Consider the following 26,866-nt stretch of genomic DNA (forward strand, 5'->3'; position numbering starts at 1 on the left):
ATACCGATTTTATCAGATTTCCAGAGCTTGTAACTTGATTATGTAAGTTCAGACAGCTCATCTTGAAATTGATCTGTAAGTTAGAAATTGCAGTGTGACATAATTAAAAGGTCTTTGGATCCTGATGACTTAGGTTCAAATCTTGTTTCCACCATTTACAGTTTATATGACCTTGAGCAAATTATTTAATTTGCCTTATTCTTAGTTTGTTTTAACTTTAACGTGGAATAACAATATTTAATGTGCACTATTGTTAGAAAGATTAAATGTGCTTAGAAAAGGGGAACTATTGAACTTTCTATTTCCTTGGCTTTACACTGCAGAGAAATTCATTGTTACTGGGTTTTTGTTTTGTTTTTTAAGTTATCATGAAAGATTGCACAACATTTGAGGTAAATAGAAAAATAATGAGTTAAATTGTATTAATGTGAGAGTATTTTGACACCACAGATTCTTTCTGGCAAGGTACAAGAAATACACTTCTTTTTTTAAGAAATGGAATCTAGTTCATCATACTACTGTAATAAGGACAATGAAGAAGAAAGTTTGCTTGCAAATGTTGCTTCCCTAAGACATGAACTGAAGATAACAGAATGGAGTTTGCAGAGTTTAGGGGAAGAGTTATCCAGGTACGTAAGTAAAATCACATACGGACTTCAGAATGTGACTTTAATTTATGAATGTAAAATGTATGAATTTCATTATTATATATTATGTTTCTAATAGAATAGGAAATAATCTAATTTTTAATGTAATTCTTGGTTTAGGAAAAAATAGAAATGTTGGAGAAGAGCTTATACATTAAGTAAACACCTTGACTATATTAGGACTCCGAGTATAAAATATATGTTTGGGCTTAATTAATCTTTTATTATTAGGACTATTTGAATCTGAAGTAATCCTAGCATAGAGTCTCTAGACTACACAGATTGTTAGTTTAAAACTCATTACAGTTCATTAAGAAATTTAGTTGAGACATTGCCTTAAGTTCATAACTGAATGTGATTTACAGCAGAACTTCAAGTGCTTTTCTTTCTGTTTTCATAAATAATGTATAGAAATTTAGAGTGAATACTTAAATTAGGAACTAAAATGTATTTTTCTTTTTTCTCTAGTGTTAGTCCAAGTGAAAATTCTGATTATGTTTCTAATCACTCAAGATCTGAAAAACTCATTCTGGAAGATCTTTCTCAGCCTAACCAGCTTGGACTTTTGAATTACATACCTTACAAAAAAGTTTGTAAAATGCCCACTGGCAGTACTGATTTTCCAAAAAAGCCAAGAGATAAGGTTATTGTTTTTAGACCTGTCTACTTAAAAGTTTTAGACCTACTTAAAATACTTTTTCTTTGAGTTTTTTTCTTTAAATGCCTGTTTAAGTTTTCCATAATCTTTTACCATTGTGCTCAAGACTATTGAATTTAAACATTATGGTTCTTGTTGTTGTGTCCTAACAAGAAAGTAGTTGCTTTGGTGTATTACTGTATTTTTAAACTTCTAGATTTATTACCTTTTTGCAATTAAATGTCTTGTTTTCCCAAGTAAATTGTAACCCCTCTGATTTATGGTACTATACATAATAGGTAATCAGTTAGTTATTATAAATCGTAGGTAATTGGCACTATACGTAGTAGGTAATCAGTTATTTATTAAGTGGTTAAAGTGTATTTAGTATATTTAGCCTGGATCAAATGCTATATGATAGCATGGCACTGTTCACTTTTCATTATCCCTAAATTTTGTGGATGATCTTAGACATCTTTACTGGTCTGGAACTTTCTCCCTCTGTCTTTTTTATTCAGTCCTATTATCTACCTCCTTGTGTTTACCTTTCTTCCTTACTCAACCCCTCAATCTCCCCTTCCACTCTCTTCTTCCTGTTCTCTATTTCCTCACTGCCAGCATGCATGCATGCATATGGTTGCATATGCACATCATAATCTTCTTTCAGAAAAATGTGCTCTTCCCACTTCAGAAAGCTAACAGTTAAGAGGTTTTCTTTTTGTAAGGAAGCTGCTTAATGAAGCTATGTGAGCCTGCAATTTAGAAGATAAATTCAAATTCCATGTCTACAAAAATTGTGTAATTCTGGGGAATTTGACCTATATCCTAACTCAAATTGCTGATCATTTTTGTTACATATATGCTTTAATTGAAATCATTGTGTTTTACCAAAAACAAAATCAAAAAACTAATGACAAATTGGAGTGGGAAGTATTGGTTATGCCTATTAAAGACAAAGAGCTAATCTCTTTAATATAGGAAGAGCTTCTAGGCAGAAGAAAAGATCAACAACCCAATAAAAAAATGGACAAAAGACACGTATGAAACAGGAGGTTAAAATGATCTTCAAACAAATAAAAAGTTGTTCAGTCTCATTCATAAGAAGAGAAATTCACAACAAAACTATACTTAGGTACCGGTTCGTACCTATCAGACATTGACACTGTATTTGTTGGTGAAATTAGGAGGAGATAGGCTTTCTCATACATTGCTGGTGGTAGTGCAAAATGATACAACCCCATATGGAGGGTAATTTGGTAATGTTTCTCCAAATCACAAATGCGTTTACTCTTGACTTGGAAGTCCCACTTAGAGAAAAATGCATGTCAGATATGCCTGCATAAGTACAAAATGATGCTTTGTTGGTCATAACAGATTAGAAATACTTCAAGTGCCTATCAATAGGGGATTGGTTGAATAAACATGCAGTGGAAACTGCAGCTGAGGTGGGGAGCTGAAAGAATAGGAGTTTCTAACTATATTGGTTGTGGAGAGATTGGCAGAGTATATTTAAGAAGAAATGCAAGGTATAGAATGACATATATAGAATGCTAGTTTTTTCGTAAGTCACTGTGAGGGTGGGTAATTTGTATTGCTTGCAAACGAAGGTGGAAACACTAGAAGACTGTTTAAGACCATAATTTATCTTTCCTATGTAGGCAGTTCCCTATTTTTTTTTTTTTTAGAATTTTATTCATATATTTGGGATAGAGAGAGAAAGAACATGAGCAGGGAGAGGGGCAGACTCCCCACTAAGCAGGGAGCCTGATGCGGGGCTTGATCCCAGGACTCTGAGATCATGACCTAAGCCATAACAGCCTGAACCACCGAGGTGCCTCAGTTTCCTATTTCTTTTTGCTGTATGTATGGTGTTATATAAAAATTTATAAATAGGAGACTTAAAGGGGTGCTTGGGTGGCTCAGTTAGTTAAGCATCTGACTTCCATTCAGGTCGTGATTTCCTGGTCCTGGGATGGAGCCTTCATGAGCCTCACGTTGGGCTCTGCTTCTCCCTGTCCCTCTTTCTCTGCCCCTACCCCTGCTTGTTCTCGCTCTCTCTCCCTCTCTCTCTCACTCAAATAAATAAATAAAATCTTTAAAAAAACTTATAAAAATGGTTACCTACCTACTAAAAATGGGAATGAGGCTTCTGTGTGTACTTTTACATAGTTTTGACTTTTGAATTGCATATTACTTTTTCAAAAAAAAGTTAAATTATGTCTTAAAAACCTCAACCCTCATGAAAATTAAAATTATTTATAAAATATATATTCAAAAGTATAATAAAAATGTGTATAGTTTAAAGAATTTATTCATTATCCATTTTGTTGATGGTCATTTGGATTCTTTCCATTTATTGCCTCTTATGGACAATGTAGGTATGAATATTCTTATATTTCCAGGTGTAGAAGTTTTAGGATGATATCCAGGAGTAATATGTTGAGTGTTAGCATCTTCCACTTTACTGGATAATACCCAGAACTTTCCCAAAGTGTACCATTGTTTTTTAAGCTATAATTATGTACACGTTCACCAGCAGTGGGGGAGAGTGCAGATTGTCCCACACATCCTCACCAGCACTCACTAAATATCTTAACTCATTTTCTGAACTACTTAGTCATTTTACTGACAGTTGTTCATCATTTTCCATTACTTACAATGCTTAATGAAATAATCCAAAATAGCTTGTTCTTTTTCATCTTTTAGATGTCTTTTTCATCTTCCCCCATGGACCAGGAGATCAGAAATCTTCGAGAGAAACTTAACAAACTCAGGCAACAGAATGCTTGTTTGGTCTCACAGAATCATTCTTTAATGACTAAAATGGAATCTGTCCACTTTGAATTAACACAGTCAAGAGCAAAAGTATGTTTCTTGAAGTGGTGACTATGCCAATAGAAAGTAATTCGAGTCATTTTAACATTTATAATTGAAAAAATATTCCATGTATTGCCTTAATGTGTTATATATAATAATTTTTGTTGTGATAATATAGGATAAACTTGTTATGGAATCAATTTTACATGAGTTTAATATCTGAAAATGATTTAGGAGAACTTGTATACTGTGTATTTACATAAGTCATAGCTTCTTAAAATATTAAGATTACCAATTTATGTGGTTTTATTTCTAGCTATAAAGAAAATATAGCTTATCTTCCTTTTTATACTAATACATTCACATTGTTGAAAACTTTGAAACTAGAAAAGAAGGGGAGAAGGATCACCCAGTTTCCACCAACAAGAAACTACTTTATATGTTTATTACATAGTTGAATCCACACTGTTTAAATAGTTTTCTTTTTTCCTGTGTTTTTTACTTTGTACATAGTCTGTGCATTTTCTGATGGATAGTCTAAGCATTTTCTGATACATTTACTCAGCTTTTCCAATGATCATTTTTTATGGTTATTGTTTCCTTATGTGATTATGCCATAATTTAATTAATAACTCTCCTCTTTAAGTGGCTTTCTATTTTTATTTTATTTTTTAAAAGTAATCTCTACACTCAATATGGGACTCGAACTCATGACTCCATGATGAAGAGTTGCATGCTCTACAGACTGAGCCAGCCAGGCACCCCTAATGGTTTCCTGTTTTTTGCTGTATGATTGGAATTATACAAAAAATTAGAAACCAAATGTCCAAAATAGAGGGATGGTAAATTATGATATATCCATATAAGGGATTGGCAGTAAATGTATCAGCTCTAAGATGCAAAGTTGTTTTACTTTTATGAAACATTGTGCAGTTTAAATGATAATATATGAAAAGGCACCTAGATGGGGCGCGTGGGTGGCTCAGTCATTAAGCGTCTGCCTTTGGCTCAGGGCATGATCCTGGCGTTCTGGGATTGAGCCCCGCATCAGGCTCCTCTGCTGGGTGCCTGCTTCTTCGTCTCCCACTCCCCCTGCTTGTGTTCCCTCTCTCGCTGGCTGTCTCTCTGTCAAATAAATAAATCTTAAAAAAAAAAAAAAAAAGAAGAAAGAAAAGGCACCTAGAACAATGTCTGCATATAGCACTCAAAAACTGTTACCTAATACACTGAGTGGAAGAGAAACATTACAGAGCAACACACACAGGCAGTGATTCCAGTTTTGCTGTTTATTAAAAGAACAAATGTGTGTATATGTTCGTGTGTACATATATGGATATATGTAACATATATAAGAATAGAAAAACTGTGCTCCACATTATTGTTGATAACTTTGAGAGGGATTGGACTGGCTTGTGGTGAGGCTTTCACTGTTTACTTTTATAGATGTGTTGTTTTAAGTACTAGGATTATGGGAGATCTTTATTTTTCTTTTGTGTGTTTTGTTTATTTATTTTTAAGATATTATTTATTTGAGATAGAACGAGAGCAAGTGAGCGAGAGAGAGTACAAGCAGGGATGTGGGGGAGAGGGAGAAGTGGGCTCTCCACTGAATAGGGAGCCCTGCGCCGGGTTTGATCCCAGGCCCCAGGATCATGACCCGAGCCCAAGGCAGATGCTTAACCGACTAAGCCACCTCTTTTGTATGTTTTAAAACAGAGTGCTATTGGAGATAATTCCAGCCTAAGGAGAAAAAATTGTGCCAATGAACAAGAAACTTTTTGTGTTTGGGATTATTTCTAGGATAGAATTTTAGAATGACCAAATCACAGGGAATATTTTTTTTTTCAGGATTTACTGTACTCTGCATTCAGTATTCTACTGAGTTTTTTTTTTTAACATTTTATTTTTTTGAGGAAAATAAAATCAATTTCTTGATTTCTCATAAGGTTTACCTTTTCATTATATTTGTTTGCTATGTAATTTGTTCACCTTTTCTGTTTATTAAGAGATATTAAGAGAATTTTACTAATAACTACTGAACTAATTATAGCATTTTGTTCCTTTCTTTTAGTATGTAGTCATACCAGTGGTTATTTATTCTAGGCAATTGGATAGTTATTTATATTTTACTTCCCATCTCAGCATTCTCTACATTGCCTAACAAAATATTTTTTAGGGAGACTCTCTTTTCTAGGGCAGGTCTCAGCTTTTGCTGTTGTGTATATACCACTTTTGGAAATCTTGTGCTGAAATTCCTCATTGTATCAATCAGTATATTCATAATTTATCTTTTCCAATGTTTGTAGTTACACTTTTGGAGCCAGGCATCCTGCTCTTCCCAAGCTTATTGCCCTCCAGGCCTGCCGTCCAGCTGCTCTCTTTGGGACTTGCCTTTGATATTCTAGGTTGGATCTACTGTTCCCTGGATCCTGTGTCTTCTTTCTTGGTTTAGTCTTCTTTAATTGGAGCATATTTGTCTAGTAACCCCCTTGCCTGTCAGAAATGTCCTAATTTCTCCCCCACATTTGATTTTAGGTTAAAAATTATTTTGCCTCAGAATGTCTAGGACATTGCTTTCTTGTCTTCTATCTTCTGCTGCTTCTCTGAAAAGTCTGATGCCATTGTGAATCAATTTTCTTAGCATATAATTTTTTTCCATTTGTTTTTCCTTTTATGGTAGTTTTAAGGATCTTCCCTCTTTCTTTGGTCTTTCAAAATTTCAGAATGACATGTCTTTGAATAGACCTTTTTATTCAGTGTAGTAGGTACATGAGGACCGTTTCAGGTTGCAATCTTGTGTTCTTTGGTCCTGGAAATTTTTCTTATGCAATCTCTTGGATAATTTTCTTCCCTGTGTTTTCTTCTGTTTTTCCTTCTAGGTGAATATTGGATCACCTCGATTGGTCCTCTTACTCTGTTAAGGGTTTTTTCCCCTCATGTTTTCTATCTCCTTGTCTTCCTGTGATACTTTTTAGATTTCCTCAACACTGTCATCCACACCTCTGTTGAATCTTATTTTACCTATCATATTTTTTTCATTTTCCAGAGCTTTTCCATGTTCTCTGATTATTTGTTTTGTATTGAATAATATCCTGATGCAGGGTCCTCACTTAGCTTTCTGAAAATTTAATGATGTGTGTGTATGTGTGTGTGTGCACACTTGCCTTGCTTGCTGCCAGTTGCCTCTTTGTTTTGGCCTCTGACTTTTATGTTAGAAGTTTTTTTGCAGATGTTAGTGTTTTCGCTATTTATATTTAAGAGAAAGGTGCTTAAATGCTGTGTAGAAGCTCTGTGTACGAAGGTGAAGTTTGTTGTCCAATGAGCTTCATTTGTTTGTGATGCCTGGAGAGATGGCTCTTTTGTAGGGAGATACCTTGCCTCTTTCATCCAATATCAGGATGTGAAGTCTTTTTCTTTGGAGCTGTTGAATTTCTCCAGCAAAGAATCCTTTGATTTCCCACCTGTGGGATAGCCCTAACTGAGATGTAAGTAGTTGGAAACTATTTTATATTAATCAATTTGTTTATAACTACTTCATCCCTTCTCATCATTCTACGTAGTGTCCCAGAGTTCTAACCTTTCCTGTTCAGTTTCTCCAGATAATAAATTTTCTTTCTCTTCCTGATAGGCCATCATTTGATTGTTGGTGTTTTAGGAATGGGAAAAGGAGTGTTGACTTACCAACAGAGATTTTTAGCTGTATTCCAGGTTTTCTTTCCTGGACCCATGCTTTTCTGTATTTTCTAGGTTTTCTCTAGTAAGCATGTATTCTAAAATTAAGTCTTAAATTGTAAAAAGATTCAATAGCTTTTTTTGTTTACTTTTTTATGATTTGATCTTTTATATTTAATTTTCTGATTTATGTGAAATTTACTTCCTGGATGTCAGTAGAGATTCTTTTCCCCCCCCAAATAGCTAATTAATTATCTTTGGATATTAAGTTGAGGGTAATGGCAGGAGCTTAAACGCTCACACTGGCTTATGATGATGACATGCCCATGTAAATGTTGATCAAAGGAATAGATAGGGTGAGCTTCACATTTCACCAGTGATTGGGGAGTTATATCAGACACCCTTATCAGACAGAAAAAGAAACGAAGGACCAATTAGATTAATTTATCTTCTGAAAGGAAGTGCTCTAAAAGTTATTTTTTTTGTTTTGTTTTAGGTTTCTAAGCTTGAATCTATTCAACAACAGGCAGCCAGTGTACCAATCTTAGAAGAACAGATTATAAATTTGGAAGCAGAAGTTTCAGCCCAAGATAAAGTTTTGAGGCAAGTATACTCTTTTGACTTTAAAGTTTTTATTTCTTCTGCTTTTTGATCTATCTTGTGGAATCTTGTTCCCCACCCCAGTAAATCTGTAGTGTCCTAAATCTGTAGTGTCTTAGAACTTAGGGAATCTTTTCCACAATCCATCATACCTCCTCTTGGCTCTAGGATGCATAAAGTTTAAGGGGGCTAAAAAAGACTGAATCTTAGCTGAGATGCTTATTTACATGCTTTTATTGAAAATGAACTATGTAATAATTCATAGGGGTGCTTCAATGGGAGTTCAAGAAATAAAATAGAAGGAATCAGGCACTTTATAATTTATGCCCTTCTGCTTTGAATAAAATGAGAAATATGTGTATACTAAATAGCCCATTACTCCATTTTGATGATTCTCACAGTGTAGTTCTGCGACCAGCAGTGTTAGCATCTTCTAGGAACTTGTTAAAATTGTCGGTCTCAGGGCCACTTGGTTGGCTCAGTCGGTTGAGCATCTGACTCTTGGTTTTGGCTCAAGGTCATGATCTTGGTTGTGAGATTGAGCCCTGTGTTGGGCTCTGTGTGCAGCAGAGAATCTCAGCAGATTCGCTCTCCCTTTCCCCCTTCTCTTTCTAGAATAAATAAAGAAATCTTCTAAAAAAATTGTAGATTTCAGGTTCTGTCTCAGATTTACTGAATTACAAATTCTGAGAGGTGGGACCCAGCAATCTGTGTTTTAATAAGTCCTACAAGTGATTCTCATGTACACTAAAGTCATTTTTCATGACCGTCAGAATTTTGTAATTTTCTTTGTATTACATGTTATTTTAATTTTATTCCTAGGTATTTTATATTTTTGGTTGTTGTGAATTTGTTCATGTTCTGTTCATTGATGGTATGTAGGAAGGCCATTGCTTTTTGTGTAATCTAATTCTTTTGTAATTAGTCTATTTGTCATACTCTTTTATTCTAATAATTTTTCATTTTGATTCTCCTGGATTTTCCAGGCAGCTAATGATATTATCAGCAAAAAAAGAAAATATTGTCTTTTCAAAATATATACTTACTACTTTTTTCCTTTTTGTTTTTGTGACTGTTAGAGAAATCATTGGATATAGTGGCGATAATAGTCATTTTTACCTAGTTTCTGAACTATATGGTTATGTTTCTAGTATCTACTATGAAATAGGGTATAAGCTGATATTTCAGATATACATATCATTTCATTCCTTATACTCTTAGTAGACAAGTGATGAATTTTGTCTATCTCTTATTAGATAATGGTTTCTCTTACTTCAGTGATTTAAAGTGATAGAATTCCTAATATTGAGCTATTCTTGCCTACGTGGAATAATTTCTTTAATAGCCTTTAAAAATATCCTTTACTGGGGCGCCTGGGTGGCTCGGTCAGTTGAGCATCGGACTCTTGGTTTCTGCTCAGGTCCTGATCTGATGGGTTGTGAGATGAACACCACCCCCACCCTCTGTCAGGCTCTGCAGGGAGTCTGCTCAAAGGTTCTCTCCCTCTGCCCCTCCTCCCACTTGTGTACACATGCATGCACACATTCTCTCTCAAATAAATAATCTTTAAAAAATATATATATCCTTTATTTAATAGAGAGGCAGAAGATAAATTAGAGCAGAGCCAGAAAATGGTGATTGAAAAGGAACAGAGTTTGCAGAAGTCCCAAGAGGAATGTATAAAGTTAAAGGTGGACTTACTTGAACAAAGTAAACAAGGAAAGAGGTATGTCTTTTTAAAGCAAAGTTTAAAGCAAATTGTTTTTGTAGAGAATATATTACCTATTTAAAATTATAGCTAACTTTTAAAGTGAAAAAAATTTCAGAAACCTAGTAGTATAACTTAATGTTCTTTTCGTCTATTATTTTTTTTCATTTTCTATTAAAAATTCCATGTTACTGGCTTTCTGGATTGGGATTAGAAGGCTGATGATGTTAATCATTGTAATGATATACTTATTTCTGAAATGAAGTTGTATGACCTATGTAAAATCCATGAGGAAGTGTAGTTCTGTCTTCCTTTAGGAATACATAAGTAATGCAAAAGTATTTATTTTGTGTAAAACATGTTTTAAGATAAAGTTTTGTAGGTAGCCTTGACTAAGGAACCATTAACTCTGAATGTCAGTTAACTTTTAAACTAATAAAGATTTAAGGGGCGCCTGGGTGGCACAGCGGTTAAGCGTCTGCCTTCGGCTCAGGGCGTGATCCCAGCGTTGTGGGATCGAGCCCCATATCAGGCTCCTCTGCTGGGAGCCTGCTTCTTCCTCTCCCACTCCCCCTGCCTGTGTTCCCTGTCTCGCTGGCTGTCTCTATCTCTGCCGAATAAACAAATAAAATCTTTTAAAAAAAAATAAATAAATAAATAAACTAATAAAGATTTAAATTTTTTTAGTTTAATAATATTTTCCAATATTATAACNTGCTTCTTCCTCTCCCACTCCCCCTGCCTGTGTTCCCTCTCTCGCTGGCTGTCTCTATCTCTGCCGAATAAACAAATAAAATCTTTTTAAAAAAAAAAATAAATAAATAAACTAATAAAGATTTAAATTTTTTCAGTTTAATAATATTTTCCAATATTATAATTATCAGTTTTTACACAGGGTAAAATGATAATCTGCATTTTGATCTTTGAAAAAAATTTTTTTTTCTTGGGGTGCCTGGGTGGCTCAGTAGGCATCTGACTCTTGGTTTCAGTTCAGGTCATGATCTCAGGGTTGTGAGCCAGAGCCCTGAGTCCAGCTCCATGCTCAGCAGGGGGCCTGCTTGAGATTTCTCTCTCTCCCTCTGCCCCTTCCCCCAGTTGCATGCTTGCGTGCTCGCTGTCTCTCTCAAATAAAAAAAGTAAAAATAAAACCTTTAAATTTTTTTTCTTTTTCAAATTTTTATTTAAATTCCAGTTAGTTAACATACAGTGTAATACTAGCTTCAGGTGTAGAATTTAGTGATTCATCACTTACATACCACACCCAGTGCTCATCACAAGTGCCCTCTTAAATACCCATCACCTATTTAACCCATCCCTCACACACCTCCCCTCCATCAACCCTCAGTTTCTTCTCTGTAGTTAAGAGTCTGTTTTATGGTTTGCCTCCCCCCATCTCCCCACCCGACCATGTTCATCTCTTTTGCTTCTTAAATTCCACATATGAATGAAATCATACGGTATTTGTCTTTTTCTGACTGACTTATTTCATTTGGAGTAATACTCTCTAGCTCCATCCACATCATTGCAAATGGCCAGATTTCATTCTTTTTGATGACTGAATAATATTCTATTGTATATACATACCACATCTTCTTTATCCATTTGTCAGTTGATGGACAGTTGGGCTTTTTCCCTAATTTGACTGTTGTTAATAATGCTGCTGTAAACATCGCATGCACATATCTCTTCAAATTAGTATTTTTGTGTCTTTTGGGTAAATACCTAGTAGTGTAATTGTTGGATCATAGGATAATTATATTTTTAACTTTTTTTTTTTTTTAAGTAGGCTCCACACTAAGCTCACAACCCTGAGATCAAAACCTGAGGTGAAATCATGAGTCAGACGCTTAACTAGGACTGAGCCACCCAGGCAGCTCTATTTCTAACTTTTGGAGGCACCTCCATAATGTTTACCAGAGTGACTGCATCAATTAGCGAGGATGTGGAGAAAGGGGAACCCTCTTACGGTGTTGGTGGGAATGCAGAAAGTTTTTTATCTTCAAAAAATGTATACTTTGATAAAATAAGGTTATGAAGAAAGTTTTTTTTAGGAAAATATTGTTTGAAAAGTTGTCATAAATAGGTTAAATATTTGTTTGCATGTGCATTTAAACTTCTAAAAACTGCTCAAAATCTGTAAGTCATTTTTCATTAAAATGAGTTTGGAAGAACATTTTCCCAGCAGGATTTGTCTAGTTCAAGTTTCAGTACATATTTGGAAGGCACTTTTACCTTATGGAAATATTTAGGTTTTAGAGTCAACCACGTTTTATTTCTCAGTGGCTCTGTTACTTGAGCAAACTATTTAACCTTCTCGAGCCTCAGTTTGTTCATCTATTAAATCAAGATGATATCTCTATGTGAGGATTAAATGAGAAAAGAAATGTAAGGTGCCCCTAAATACTAACAAATGTAGCCATTTTAAGTATAAACTGTGGGGTTAAATATTCTGAAATTAAAGACATTCAGATAAATTTTTACTTACTCAGATAAACATTTTGTACATGGTTATTTGAAATAGCAAGATGATAATACACAAAGACTAGCTTCATAATATAGCTAAGAAAAAGTACAGAAGAAGAGTGACTAATTATCTCTGTAAAACTTAAATAAGAGATCATTTTTATGGTAGGGTGTTGACTTTGTTTTCACACATTCTGGACAACATGTACAAAGGCACAGACATATAAAAGAGCATCACTGCTGAAGAACCCTGGGGAGTTTTTTGTACTTATAAATGGATAGGTGTAGTAGGAAATGAGGCAAGAAAGACAGGCTTGGTCTAGACTGTAAATGGCTTTGTTATGCCAGAGTATTTGTATTTTAATCTGGGGAGCATATATAGGCAATTGAGATTTTTAGGTAGAGATGTTGACATCTAAATTTTTTGGAGCTTTTTGAAGAACTAGAATGGATGTTAGCACTCTGAAATTGAAACCTTTGCAGACATTTTTTGGAGTGTAGAAGATTAATCATAATCATAATGGGTTAGAAAACTGGTATAAAGAAGAGATTGTTTAGCTTTGTGCTGTTTATAAGAGATATGTCCAAAATATAAGGACATAGAAAAATCTAAAGCAAAGGAATTCAAAGAAATATTTCAGGCTAATAGTAACTAAAACAAAGTAGATATAGTTACATTAATATCACACAAAACAGATTAAAGTGCAACAAGCATTACTAGAGTTAAAAATGACCCTTATGGTGTGCCTGGGTGGCTCAGTTGGTTAAGTGTCTGACTCTTGATGTCTGTTCAGGTCATGATCTCATGGTTGTGAGATCCAACCCCCTCTCAGGTTCTGTGCTGGGTGTGGAGCCTGCTTAAGATTCTCTCTCTCCCTCTTCCTGTGCTCCTTCCCCTTTCCCACATGTCTCTTTCCCTCTGTTGAAAAAAAAAAAAAAGACTCTTATATCATGTTTAAATAACACTTAAGCAAGAGTCCTAAAGATTCTAAACTTGTATGAATCTAACAGTAGATTTCAAATAGAAATGAACAAATCTATAATCATACAGGAAACATTTTTACACATTTACTAAGAATTATTAGATTAGTAAAAAGAAAGCAAGAAGTTGAAGAGTTGAATGACAATTAACAATCTTGATCTTGTGTGTATATATGGAACCCTATACCCAGCAGTTTTAAAATTCACATTCTTTCAAGCATTTCTAGAACATTTATAATCTCTCAGCTCACTGTGCCAGAAAGTATGAGTTTCAACAAACACCAGAAGATTGATGTTGTACGTATTACCTTCTCAGACTGTGGTACAATTAAGTTAGAATGTAATCCCCCAAATCATGTATGTTTGGAAATTTAAAGCCAACCATCTTACTATTTATGGAGCATTGAAGAAATTAAGGTAAAGATTAGAAAGCTCTTAGAACAGAGTGATGTAAAAAATATCACAAGCTTGTGGGCTGCAGCCAAAGATATTCCCAGAGGAACATTGTAGCCTCCTATGCATATGTTAAAATTAATATACAAGTGAAAATGGATGAGCGAAAACATCCAATTTACATAGTCAAGAAAAGGACAGTAGAAGAAAGAGCATCAAAAGAAAAATAGAAAATAGAAGTATTGAAATAATAAAGGATGAAATGGTTGAATAGAAAACGAGAAAATAATAGAATCACCAAAACCTAAATCTGGTTCTTTTCATAATTACCAAACTAATGGGTATCAGATAAGATTAATCAAGGAGACAAGGCACAAAAGCAATATTGGGATTGTAAAGGGACTTCTAAATTACAGATTTAGCTGTGATTTAAGAAATAAGACCAAATACTATGAACCATTTTAGGATGATAAATATGAAAACTCAGATTGAGTAAATGATTTTTCAACAAAATATAATTTAACAGAACTTAAGAATAAATTGAAAACCTGAATAGTTATGTAGCCATTAGAGATATTAAATCAGTAGTTAAAAATTTGCCTACAAGAAAGTAAACCAAACAAAACAATGGTGATGACAAAAGGAAACAGGCTTATTATGACCCACAGTGGCTAAAATGAAAATGACTCACAATATCAAGTTTTGGCAAAGTTGTGGAGCCCCTTGAATTCTCATATATTTCTAGTAGGAGTATAAATTGGTAGAAACACTTGAAAAACTTCACCATTATGTGCTAAAGGTAACATAAGTCACCCTATGATCCAGCAACAGAAATGAATGCCTGTAACTATCAAAAGATAGGTGCAAGAATGTTCAAGGTAGCTTCATTCATAATTGCTAAATGTTAACCAACAGTAGAATCGTGTTATAAATTATGAAATATATGCATCAGTGAAGAAGAGCAACTGTAGCTATTTAACAACATGGATGGATATCATAGATATAATGTTAAGCAGAAGTCGGATGCAAAAGAATATAGTACAGTTCCATAAGAAATCAAGAATAGGCAAAATTAATGTGCAATATTAAAAGTCCAAATAATGCTTACCTTTTGGGGTAAAGAATATTGACTGAGTGGGTGCACAAGGGAGGCTTTTGGGTGCTTGAAATATTCTGTAATTGATCTGGATAGTAGTTATGTGGAGATATATATATATATATATATACATATATATATATATACACACATTCACTTAAGGCTTCTGCACTTTACTCAGTAAAAAAATTAAAATAAAAACTAAGTTAAATAAAAAATCTACAGAAAATATGTACAGTCTTAATATTTTAAAATGTGGTCAGGATTTGTTTTAATCAAGTATGGTGAGACACACAGACATGGAAATGAATGTCATGAAGAAGGAAGTTATTATACTCACAAATCTATAGAAACAGAAGACATGACAAGCCATGTAGGGGGCCGTGCAGGGAAGCATCAGGGTTGGTCAGGAGACAGAGAAAGTTGGGAGAAAAATGTAAGCAAGAGATGTTATTGTGGTGTCTGTGGGAAGGAACAGTTAGGGCAGGGTCAGCGGGTTTGGGATTGGTAGTATGAATAATCTCAGTGGGCTGGAGTATAAGGCTGTGCTGAGTTGTCTAGTACCTGGTCCTGAGGAATTAGGACAGGGGATTATTGGTTCTGAGTGTAAAAGCCAGAGGTAAGAGTGAGGAGCAGGCTCTGGATTGATTAGATTGGTTATGAAAGGTAAACTTCCAGAGTAGTTTACTATCTCTAAGAATTGGCTAACCCTGGGTGGGCCAGTCTTCCTAGCATCGGTAAGGCCCCACATGTCAAAATATCAGAATAAAAGAACATGCTTAATCCAATGGAGAAAATTATAAAATGTTATTGAAAGTCTTAAAAAAAGATCTAACTAATGAAGTATATATATCAGTGCTTGCTTCAGGAGTACATATACTAAAATAAAGTATATACTATTTTTCTGGAAGGCAACCTGATATAAAAGTGTCAGTTTTTCCCAAAATAATTGATATATTCCATACAATTCCAATCAATATCCCAAAAGATTTTTGGTAAAACATATTGAACTGACCCTAAATATCATATATAAGAACCAAGGTCTAAGAATAAGGGAGGCACTTTTGAAGCTGTAGACCACAGTGGCGAACATGCCTATAGATACAGGCCTTCTGAAGTTGTATGAATTAAGTTAATGTGATGTTGGTATAAGAATAAACCGAAAAAAAAATCCGTTGTATAGAACAGACCCTCTTTAGCAAATACACACATAGGGGAAACTTGATACGTAACAGGTGGCATTACAAGTCAGGGGAAAGAATGGAAGAATCAGTAAGTTAAGGTGTTGGACAGACTGATAAGGTGTGTTTCATATGTGGTGTAGTAGAAAGGATACAATGTCTCTTATGTAGTGTGCTCCCAAGAAAGAATAGCCTGAATCTACTCATGAGGAAACAGGCAAGGGGAAGCAGATACTTAGCAGCATGCGTTCATTGATTTACTGGATTTCTTACTTGGTACACATCAACCATCTAGAGAACAGAAGAGAACCCTAGTTTGATGTGTTTCTGTCATGGTGAAGCACACAGGCTTAAGAAATAGTAGGTAGTTGAGAAAAGAGAGAAGCAGGATGAGAAAAACATGTTGTAGTGATAATCTACTTCCAGATAGCTTGAGTGGCTGCGGCACATTTGTGCCAGCATTAGTCATAGGTCATTTAACTTTATACTTGATCACACTAGAAAGTAAAAGAAGGTAGAATAACTGAATCCAGGGGTTCACAGGATACACAGAATTGACCATTAGCTTCTGGCAGTCGAAGATCTTATCTGTGTGGCTCTTCAATGGCAATATCAGAATAGACCTCTGAGTAACCTTTGTGTGTGTGTGTGTGTGTATATATAAATATATAAATATAAATATATATATATGTATATATATGTCAGGTTTTTTCTATTTATTAAACAGAGGATGCTCATATTTCCCTATATAAGAAAAAAAGTTACTTGCATAGCATGATTCTAAAATCATGGGGTTTTTTTGTGCGCCTTATTTGACATTTAATTTTGTATCAGTAGTCCGTGTCCTCTGAAGGTTGAGAGCAAGGGCCCACCTGCTTCTTAGATTCATACATCGTGTTTACTACTTAGTATGTGTGAGGGCATGTCTTGAGCATACTGTTTAATCTTTTTGGGTGCTAATTACAGATAAAGTAAGGATAATGTCTGCTTCACTGAGTTGTGACCATTTGATTCGGTGTCTAGAGCAGCTAACGCTCTCTGTGGCACATAGTATATGTTCACGAAAGACTTTAACAAAGCTGAGATAGTCCAGATTAAAGAAACTAAAGATATAAGATAACTAAAAGCAGTATGTGATCCTGGATCAGAAGAAAAGAAGAGATCTATAAAGAACATTATTAGAATAACCAATAAAACTTAGCATATGAATTGTATGTTAGATAATAGTATTGTAACAATTTTAGATTTCTTGAATTTGATAGTTATATGTGGGGATGTCTGTTTTCTTAGGATACATGCTAAAGTATTTAAGGATGAAGGTTACTAATTTCTCTAGAATGTAGTTCAATACAAAAACATCTCAGGTGAGACACAAGCAATTGTGACAAAATATCAAAAATCGGTGAATCTGCGTTAAGGGATACCAATTTAAAAAACAAAAAGTTCAAAAGGTGTTCCTGGGAGAATTCATTATTGATTTTAAAAAATTAAATTAGATCCTTGCTTTGTACTTGTAGGAGTGCTGACAATACTGACTCTGTTTTTGGCCCTCCATCTTGTTCGTGTTCACTGGATTACCTCTCTTGGGGCTACGTGTTCCGGACCCCTTGACATTGATTTACATACCTTAGAAATGCCCATCAAGGTGGGGTAGGAGGAGGCTTGCTTTGGCCTCCCAGGAATCTGTTAGAAGTAACATAGTCTTTCTCCTTTCTGATGCACAGGTAGGCCACAAGATCTACTTAAAGGTTAGCTGTCAGCTAGGTGCATGCAAAACATCTGATCTCACTGCAGTGTCCCCTCTCCTCCCCGTCATGTGTCCCCTTGCTTTATAAAATCTATAAGCTAAGATTTGGACTTTAAAGAGAATAATAGCTCTGGTGCTTAAGTTACCCTGAATAAAACTGTAAACCGTATGGAGTGATGTTCTTCATTTTCTGGTCTCAAAGTGCCTTCTCAGTTTGGGGATACTTTACCGTCCCTCCCCTACCTTCTAACAATACTATACCCCTATACAAAAAATTGTTCCAGATAGGTTAAAGACCCAATTGTGAAAAGTAAAACTTTTAGAGAAAGTATAGAGGAATAGTTTTCATGATGTCTCATAGAAGGGGGAAGAATTTTTTTTTTTTAAGGTTTTATTTATTAGAGAGAGAGCAAGTATGACCAGGGGAGCAGCAGGCAGAGGGAGAAGCAGGTTCCCTGCTGAGCAGGGAGCCCGATGCAGGGCTCGATCCCAGGACCCTGGGATCATGACCTGAGCTGAAGGCAGATGCTTAATAACTGAGCCACCCAGGCGCCCTGAGGGAAGAATATTTTTAAGTCATATCCAGATATATGTTAATTAGTTGAATTTAAATAAAATAAATAAATAAGATCCAGAAAGCGTAAATACTTTCTCTTCTATAAAATACATCATTTAAAAAATGAAAAAGACAAGTCAGATATTTGGGGAAATATTACAAATAATTTAATTCACAAGGATTAGTATCCAGAATTCATAAAAAAAAAATCCAACAAATCAGTAAAAAAAGGGAGGGGAAAATCCAGGAATAAGGACAAAGAATCTGAACAGGTAAAGGACAAGAAATCCAAATGGCCAATGAAACTTAGAAACTTGCTCAACCTCATTTGATCAAAAATGCAGATTAAAACTATAATGAGGGATGCCTGGGTGGCTCAGTCGGTTAAACATCTGCCTTCGGCTCAAGGTCACTATCTCATGGTCTTGGGATGGAGCCCTGAGGGGCTCCCTGCTCAGTGGGGAGTCTGCTTCTCTCTGCTCCCACTGTCCCCCTGCCTGTGCTCTCTCTCTCTCTCTCTCTCTCAAATAAATAAAATCTTTAAAAAAAAAAAAAAACTACAGGGGCACCTGGGTGGCTCAGTCATTAAGCGTCTGTCTTTGGCTCAGGGCGTGATCCCAGGGTCCTGGGATTGAGCCCTGCATCAGGCTCCCTGCTCCACTGGGAGCCTGCTTCTTCCTCTCCCTCCCCCTGCTTGTGTTCCCTCTCTCGCTGGCTGTCTCTCTGTCAAATAAATAAATAAAATCTTTAAAAAAAAACCTACAATGAGGTTATAAGAGTACAATCAACACTATTCTTTGGGGAAAGTTTTTAATTTGGTGATGATTATAATTTAGCATTCATTATGTGTAAACACTTTTCTAAGGGCTTTAAGTGTGTAACTCATTACTCCTTAAACACTCATATGAAATTGATAACATCCTCATTTTACAGATGAGGAAACTGAACTAGAGAGAGGTTGAGAACAAACAGAAAGTGGTAAGAGAATTTTAGCCCAGTAGCTCTAGGGCCCACTGGATTGAATACGATACCAAAGATAGTAGTGCAAAATGGTTAAGTAAAGAGTTTTTGGAAACAGTTTATATTCACTGTAACCTGTGAGATCTTGGATAAGTTACTTAACCTGTGAGTGCCTCACTTTTGCCACTTACCTTCATTATAGATTGTTGAGAGGCTTAAGTATGTTATTATGTATTATTTTATATATTTATTATTTATTACTACTTTTCTAAGCATGGGTAAAGGCGTAGTACAAGAGAAACTCATACACATTTCTGGTTGGGAGTATACATTGATACACCTGCTGTACTAGTTTTTTAGAAATGATTTGATAAACTTGAAGGTGCTCCTACCTAGTACTTTCAACTTTGAAATACTTTGGAAAGTATCTAGCAATTTAGTTCTTACTTATCTTAAAAAAACTCTCCCAAATATTGCCAAGAAGCTGTGCACTGGGATGCCCCATGTTTGTATAAGCTGGAAACAACCTCAGTGTCTATCAAATGAAAAATGAATAAATAAATTACAGTATTTTCATGCAATAGAATAGTTGCTAGATTTTAAAAAATGAACTATAGACGTAAAGATGAACATAGTTCTTGAACAATACTGAATAAGAGCAGTCTGTAGAAGGATATATATAGTGTATGCTATATAGATACAGTATGGTCATATAAAGTATAAAAACATGAGAGAAACTATTATGTCTCATTTAATGTAAGATTACACAGATATTAAGGTGCACCATTATTTAGGTAATCACTAAGAAAAAATATCAACACAAAACTATCCTATACCGTTAATTATAGAACACATACCAATTACAGAGATGTTAAAATTGTGAAAACAGTGTGCCCCTTGGAATAAATGAACTGTGATATGTTATTCGTGGGTTTAGGTTAATATGCAGATATACAAAATCCATTGTAATAAAAAAAAAGACTAGGGTTACCTCTTTGGAAGAAGTCAGGGGAATGGGATTTGGAAGGGACACACAGGGACTTCAACTCTGTAATGTATATAATGCTTTGTTTGGTTTAAAAAACTGCCACATAAGGCAAAAATCGAGAAGATTCATTAAAGCTGGATTGGGAGTACATGGATATGTTTATGTATACTTTTCTATGTGGCTGAAATATGTCTTAACTTTTTTAAAAAAATTGGTGGTAAGGAAGAGTAGATAAGTGTAAAAGTTTTGAAGTTTGGCTGGAAAGGAAGGATGAGAGAGGAAAGCACATAGGAGGGTTTTGTTTGTTTAAGTGAGAAATACAGGTATGCTTTGCTCTCTGAACTCTAGCTATGCAAACTAAATAATGGAATATATGCTTTTAGATTTTCAGATAAATACCCAATTGTTTAAACTCTTTCCATTTATCTGAAACTTTGGAATCAAATAAAGACTTCTGATGTCCACAGTTCGATCCAAACTTAAGATTTAGAAAGTAAGAGGCACTTCCACTGAATCTGTAAGCCAGTAGAGAAGAAGGTAGAGGATGTCCCTGAAAAGGAAGAGCTGAGATCCAGAGTATAGAAGAATTCACCCTTGATAAGAGGAGAATCACTAATCTCCCTTACACTGGAAAGAATATGATGAGAAGAGGTTTTAATAATAGAAAAATTTTTAGGTGTGGGTATGATACTGACTACATTTCAGCCCAGTAGTCTCAGTTCAATGTGAAAAGTATGAGGAAAGGTCAGGGTTAACTAAGGCAGTGCTTTGTAGTGGCTGGATTTTGTTGTTCAGGTTTTTATCTCTTTTAGATACATCTTCTGAAATACCTTTTTGAAAATTTACTTGCCCTTTGCAAAGGTCACAGGGTTTACTGAGTATTTTTAATATACTACACAGTGGACTGATTATGTAATAATTGATCTTTGAAAATTTATACATTCTAGGCCACTTCCCTTAGTCTGTCTTTTCCAGATAAAGAAAAAAATTGCCAAAACATAGGAATGTATGTATGTTTCAAAGCGTATGTGTTTTGTATTTTATTTTTCATATTGATAATCGGAAGGTTTTGTAGTCTCTATTCATTTTGCGGTTTAAGCCTACTATTCTTTCTTAGTACTGCTCATCTCTAATTTTTCCTTATAATAAAATACAGGTTACTTTGGAGTTTCACTAGTTAAATACAGAGCATTCTTTACTTTTATTAATCATCCCTCTGGTTTCTCTTCAGATTGCATAAATCTTTCGCCTTTTAATCATCCCTTTTTAAACTTTAGAGCTGAACGACAAAGGAATGAAGCACTGTATAATGCTGAAGAGCTAAGTAAAGCTTTCCAACATTATAAAGAAAAAGTGGCAGAAAAACTGGAAAAGGTAAGAAGTAGATGCGCCAATTCAGTGTTTTGTGTTACTGTCTATATTCTAAATATAAAAATAGACATAAATAGAATATGCTTGTTTAGAGTTAAAGCAGGGAATAATTTTTATGACCTTATAATAAATTTGTTGGAATAAAGAATTTATAAATACTGGTTAAGGCTGGTGTTCACAATCTTCTCATAATGAGCAAAAAACTTTTTTTATCCAAAGTGGGAAAAGAATGGAGACAAGGGGAAGAACAATATACAGAGAAAGGGAAAAAAATGCAGAGAAAGATGAGGTGAGTGAGCAGAGGTTGGAGCTGTAGATGTAGAAACAGAAAATTTGGGAGTGCCTGGGTGGCTCAGTCTAAGGCGTCTGCCTTTGGCTCAGGTCATGATCCCAAAGTCCTGGGACTGAGTCCTGCATTGGGCTCCTTGCTCAGCAGGGAGTCTGCTTCTCCCTCTCCCTGGCTCTCCCCCCAAGGTGGCTTGTGCTCTCTTTCCCTCTCTCTCACTCACTCACTCTCTCTTTCTCAAATAAATAAAATCTTTAAAAAATAAAAAAAATTTAAAAAAAAAGAAAATTTGTTCCCATCACCTCGATGAAAATGAAGGCAGAGTAGATTGTATAGCCTTCAGTCGGTCTCCCTGGACCTACCACCCTGAGAGGGTCTTACTTCTGCTTCTCAGAGGGAAGAGTCCTTGAACAAATTCTGCATAGTAGTATAGTGGCTTTATTACATTCATTAAATATTTTCAAGTAATACCACAAGGATAATAAAACCTGTTTGGAGGAAGGCCACATGCTGAATATTCAGATGTTGAGCTCAGAAGAGAGGTCTGTCTGGTCAATAGATACTAATATGAGAGACTTTCATCTTGAGATAATAATTGAAACAGAAGAAGTTAATGATTCTGTTCAAAGAAAGGTAGAAGGGTAGAAGAAATATTATTAAAAATTTAATAAGAGGGGTGCCTGGGTGGCTTAGCTGGTTAAGCGTCTGCCTTCTGCTTGGGTCATGATCTCAGGGTCCTGGGATCAAGCCCCACATCGGGCTCCTTGCTCAGTGGGGAGCCTGCTTCTCCCTCTGCCCCTTACCCCGCTCTTGTACTCTCTCTCAGTCTCTCTCTCTCTTTCAAATGAATAAACAAAATCTTTTAAATAAAAATTTGAGAAGAAAGACAAATACCATATGATTTCACTTATATGTGGAATCTAAAAAATGAACAAAATGCAAAATCAGACCTATAAGTAAGGAAAACAAACTGATGGTTCACAGAGATGGAAGGAGCAGGGAGAGGGCAAAATGGGTGAAGGGGAGAAGGAGGAATAGGCTTCCAGTTAGGGAGTGAATAAGGCACAGGGATGAAAAGCACAGCATAGGGAATAGTCAGTGGTATTGTAATAGTGTTGCATGGTGTCAGATGGGAGCTACACTTGTGGTGAGCATAGCATATGGAGTTGCTGAATCACTGTGTTAAACACCTGAAACTAATATAACATTTTGTGTCAACTATATTTCAATTAAAAAAATTTAAAAATCGGGATCCTGTTAGGTACTAGTCTTTTTTTTTCTTTAAATATTTTATTTATTTATTTGACAGAGATAGAGACAGCCAGCGAGAGAGGGAACACAAGCAGGGGGAGCAGGAGAGGAAGAAGCAGGCTCATAGCAGAGGAGCCTGATGTGGGGCTCGATCCCATAACGCCGGGATCATGCCCTGAGCCGAAGGCAGACGCTTAACTGCTGTGCCACCCAGGCGCCCCTAGTCTTAAGTGTAAATTAATCAGATCACTGTTTTGAAAACCTTGGAGAAAGTCCCTGTGGGAATGAAAGAGCATAGAAGGGATTTTTAATAAGGCAATCTGTAGGGGGAGGCAGGGGGAATATCCTGTGGGGAGGAATATCCTCAGAAAGAGGGAGGACTTTATACAGGAAAGAGAGGAAAATGTAAGATGATTTTTTCACACTTCTCCTTCGGATTATCAGTTTCAAACCGTGATCAGCAGAGCCCTATAATTAAGTAGATGTAACAGAGAAAGTGGGACGGATCTACCGTCCTCTCCTAGCCCTCCTCTCCCACCACTCCAGCCTGGGCGCTTGCCTTTTTTTTTAAGATTTTATTTTTTTCTTTGAGAGAGAGAGAACGAGCAGTGGGGAGGGGCAGAGGGAGAAGCAGACTTCCCGCTGAGCAGGGAGTCTGATGGGCTGGATCCCAGGACCCTGGGATCATGACCTGAGCCAAAGGCAGAGGCCTAACCGACTGAGCCACCCAGGCACCCCCTGGGTGCTTGACTTTTATCTGTTATAGATTTGGACTGTGATTTCAGTGGGAGTATTCAGTGGCTAAAATTTCAAAAATTCTTTCTCCAGAACATTTGCAGTATAGTTAGCCTTCAGTAACTTGATGCAACATCCCTACATGAGTTGCTTGCCTTGCCCCCGTGAGCCCGGAACACTTGCTTTCAGATGGTAGTGCCATTGCTGCACTAGGGTTTTAACCATTTCTGGACAGGTGTTAGAGTCCCCCTCCCTGTCCTTTGTTACTGCCCAGGAAGTTTACTTGGCTACTTTCGCTACAAGATGGGGGACTTAAACATATGGAATACTTACTCTACTTTCCTGCTTATTTCTGAAATCACTACTTTTTAGTTTGAAACACCTAAAATTTATGACCACAATAGTATGTCCACTTAAAACAAATTATTGTTTTAGGTTCAAGTTGAAGAAGAAATATTAGAGAAAAATCTAATTAGCTGTGAAAAAGAAAATAAAAGGCTACAGGAAAAGTGTGGTCTATATAAAAGTGACCTTGAAATCCTGAAAGAGAAATTAAGGTACAGTATCCTGTCGTGGAAAAAGGATTTTTGTGTGGAAATGGAGAAAGAACTGAAACATTTTAAGATAGAATATTTTGTATATTGCAATTATAGCCTTAAATTACATAGAAAGATAGGTTTCATGACTGAAATTGTGTTCTAGGTATAACGTTAGGATTTTTAATCAATAAAACATGTTGCTATTAATATACTTGTAAATACAGAGTAATATGATCAGCATATTTGCTTTGCATATATTTAGAGAAAATCAGCACACACATAATGTCCTTGTAGTGTGACATTAGCTGGTTAGTAAAATAAATGTTCTTCAAATCATGATGAATCACCTAGTCCAGGCTTCTCATTTCAGAGACTTTAAAAAGGAAACTGATGAAACTGGTGAAAAAGGAGACTGATACATTGTGATGTGTATCAGCATTTCATTTTTTTATTGTTGAATATTATTCTTCTGTATGGGTATACCACATTTAATTTATTTAGTTTATCCATTCACCAACAGTTCTAAAGATTAGATTGTTCTAATGTTTGACATGTTTTTATAGGTGTATATACATATATATATATTTGAAAATAATACTGCCTATTAATCAGTTAATGATTGATTGCTGTCTTTTGGAGTTGTGGCTAATAGTTCGTGGTTTTTCCTTATATAATCTAAAACTTTCTTGATGTTGTGGTATGTTGAATTAGGATTTTAGAGTTAGATCTCCTGTCTTAACATTTTTCAAAAGGGAGCAGAAGTGCTTTGAAGATAATGGAGTTATCCTGCCCTCCTACTTACTGTGAGACACTGGCAAAGTTTCATAACCTTTCTATGCCTTGGTTTCCTTATCTATAAACAGAGAATGCTAATAGTGCTACCCACATGAAGTTGTGAGTTCCTGGCGTGCAGAAAGTAGGCACTCAGTAAATATGAGCAGCTGTTACTGTTCTAGAATTAAGGCTTTAAAATATTTTAAAAGTGAGATTAAATATGACTACTAAAAATGTATATTTTATTTTCATTTTTATGCTTTTTTCTTCATAGGCAGTTAAAAGAGGAAAATAACAATGGAAAAGAAAAATTAAGGATCATGGCAGTGAAAAATTCAGAAGTTATGGCACAACTAACTGAATCTAGGCAAAGTATTCTGAAGCTGGAGAGTGAATTAGAGGACAAAGAAGAAGTACTTAGAGAAAAATTTTCTCTAATGAATGAAAACCGAGAATTAAAGGTCCGTGTTGCAGCACAGAATGAGCGACTGGATTTGTGTCAACAAGAAATAGATAGTTCAAGGGTGGAACTGAGAAGTTTGGAAAAAGTTATGTCCCAGTTGCCAGTAAGTATGGGTGAAAAAGAAAATTTTACTGAAGTGCTTTGTAAGAGGTTGCTGTCTTGTGGTTGCTTTATAAGTATTTATTTATTTATTTATTCATTCATTCATACATACATATATACATATATACAAATCTATGTTTTCCATCATGAATTTCCTTTCTGTCTAATCCCTTTTCTTTTTCTGCACTTAAGCTTTCTACTCTTCCACCCTTTCTTAGTCTCTGAGGTGCCATATGTAAGAATGATACGGGATTTTAAAAAAATAGCTTTATTCAAGTAACATTGACATCAGAATTCACTGATTTTAATTGTACCATTCAATTATTTTTAGTAAACTTACAAGTTTTTTAACAATACCACTATCTAGTTTTCACACATTTTTTATCATCCCCCAAAGATCCCTTGTGCCTATTTATATATAATTAGTTCCTGTACCCACACCCACCCCTAGGGAACCACTAATCTACTTTCTGTCTCTAGAGATTTGTCTTTTCTGAGCATTTCTTAGAAATAAAATTATACAATATATGGTCTCTTGCATTCTAAAAATTTGGGGGGTCACATTTAGTGTTAGCTTTTTAGAGGGATAGACTTTGGTGTGAAATTCATAGTTTAAAAACTCCAAATGGGTCGAAGTGGTTAAGATGGCGGAGGAGTAGGGGACACCTTTTTCAGCCGGTCCCCTGAGTTGAGCTGGATAGGTACCAGACCAGCAGGAAATATCCACGGAATCAGCCTGAGACGCAGGAAGATACATCTGGATCTCTACAAATGAACATCTCCAGCGCTGAGTATCGAGGTACGAAGCGGGGAGCCGTGAAACCGCGCACAGATATCGGAAGCTAAACAGAAGGGGGAGGGAGCCGCCGTGTCAGGGCGCCGGGAAGCGGTAGCCACCT

The 26,866-nt window shown here is 35.6% G+C and overlaps 1 protein-coding gene across 9 annotated transcripts in view; it reads left to right on the forward strand.

Moving 5' to 3' along the window:
- The window catches only part of CCDC18 (coiled-coil domain containing 18), a 108,622-nt gene that overhangs the window by 1,871 nt on the left and 79,885 nt on the right, over window positions 1-26,866 (forward strand). For 6 of the 9 annotated variants that reach the window (XM_034653917.1, XM_034653914.1, XM_034653913.1 and 3 more), the window contains 8 exons: window positions 451-629; window positions 1,116-1,290; window positions 3,991-4,149; window positions 8,270-8,376; window positions 9,971-10,099; window positions 21,724-21,820; window positions 24,525-24,646; window positions 25,677-25,968. In XM_034653917.1, the coding sequence (XP_034509808.1) occupies window positions 496-629; window positions 1,116-1,290; window positions 3,991-4,149; window positions 8,270-8,376; window positions 9,971-10,099; window positions 21,724-21,820; window positions 24,525-24,646; window positions 25,677-25,968 (1,215 nt within the window). In that variant the 5' untranslated portion in view covers window positions 451-495. The remainder of the gene's footprint in view (window positions 1-450; window positions 630-1,115; window positions 1,291-3,990; window positions 4,150-8,269; window positions 8,377-9,970; window positions 10,100-21,723; window positions 21,821-24,524; window positions 24,647-25,676; window positions 25,969-26,866) is intronic. The other 3 variants (XM_034653916.1, XM_019798275.2, XM_034653920.1) reach the window with 2 other exon arrangements.

Source organism: Ailuropoda melanoleuca, chromosome 2 (genome assembly GCF_002007445.2).
Source record: "Ailuropoda melanoleuca isolate Jingjing chromosome 2, ASM200744v2, whole genome shotgun sequence".
NCBI classification, from domain to species: domain Eukaryota; kingdom Metazoa; phylum Chordata; class Mammalia; order Carnivora; family Ursidae; genus Ailuropoda; species Ailuropoda melanoleuca.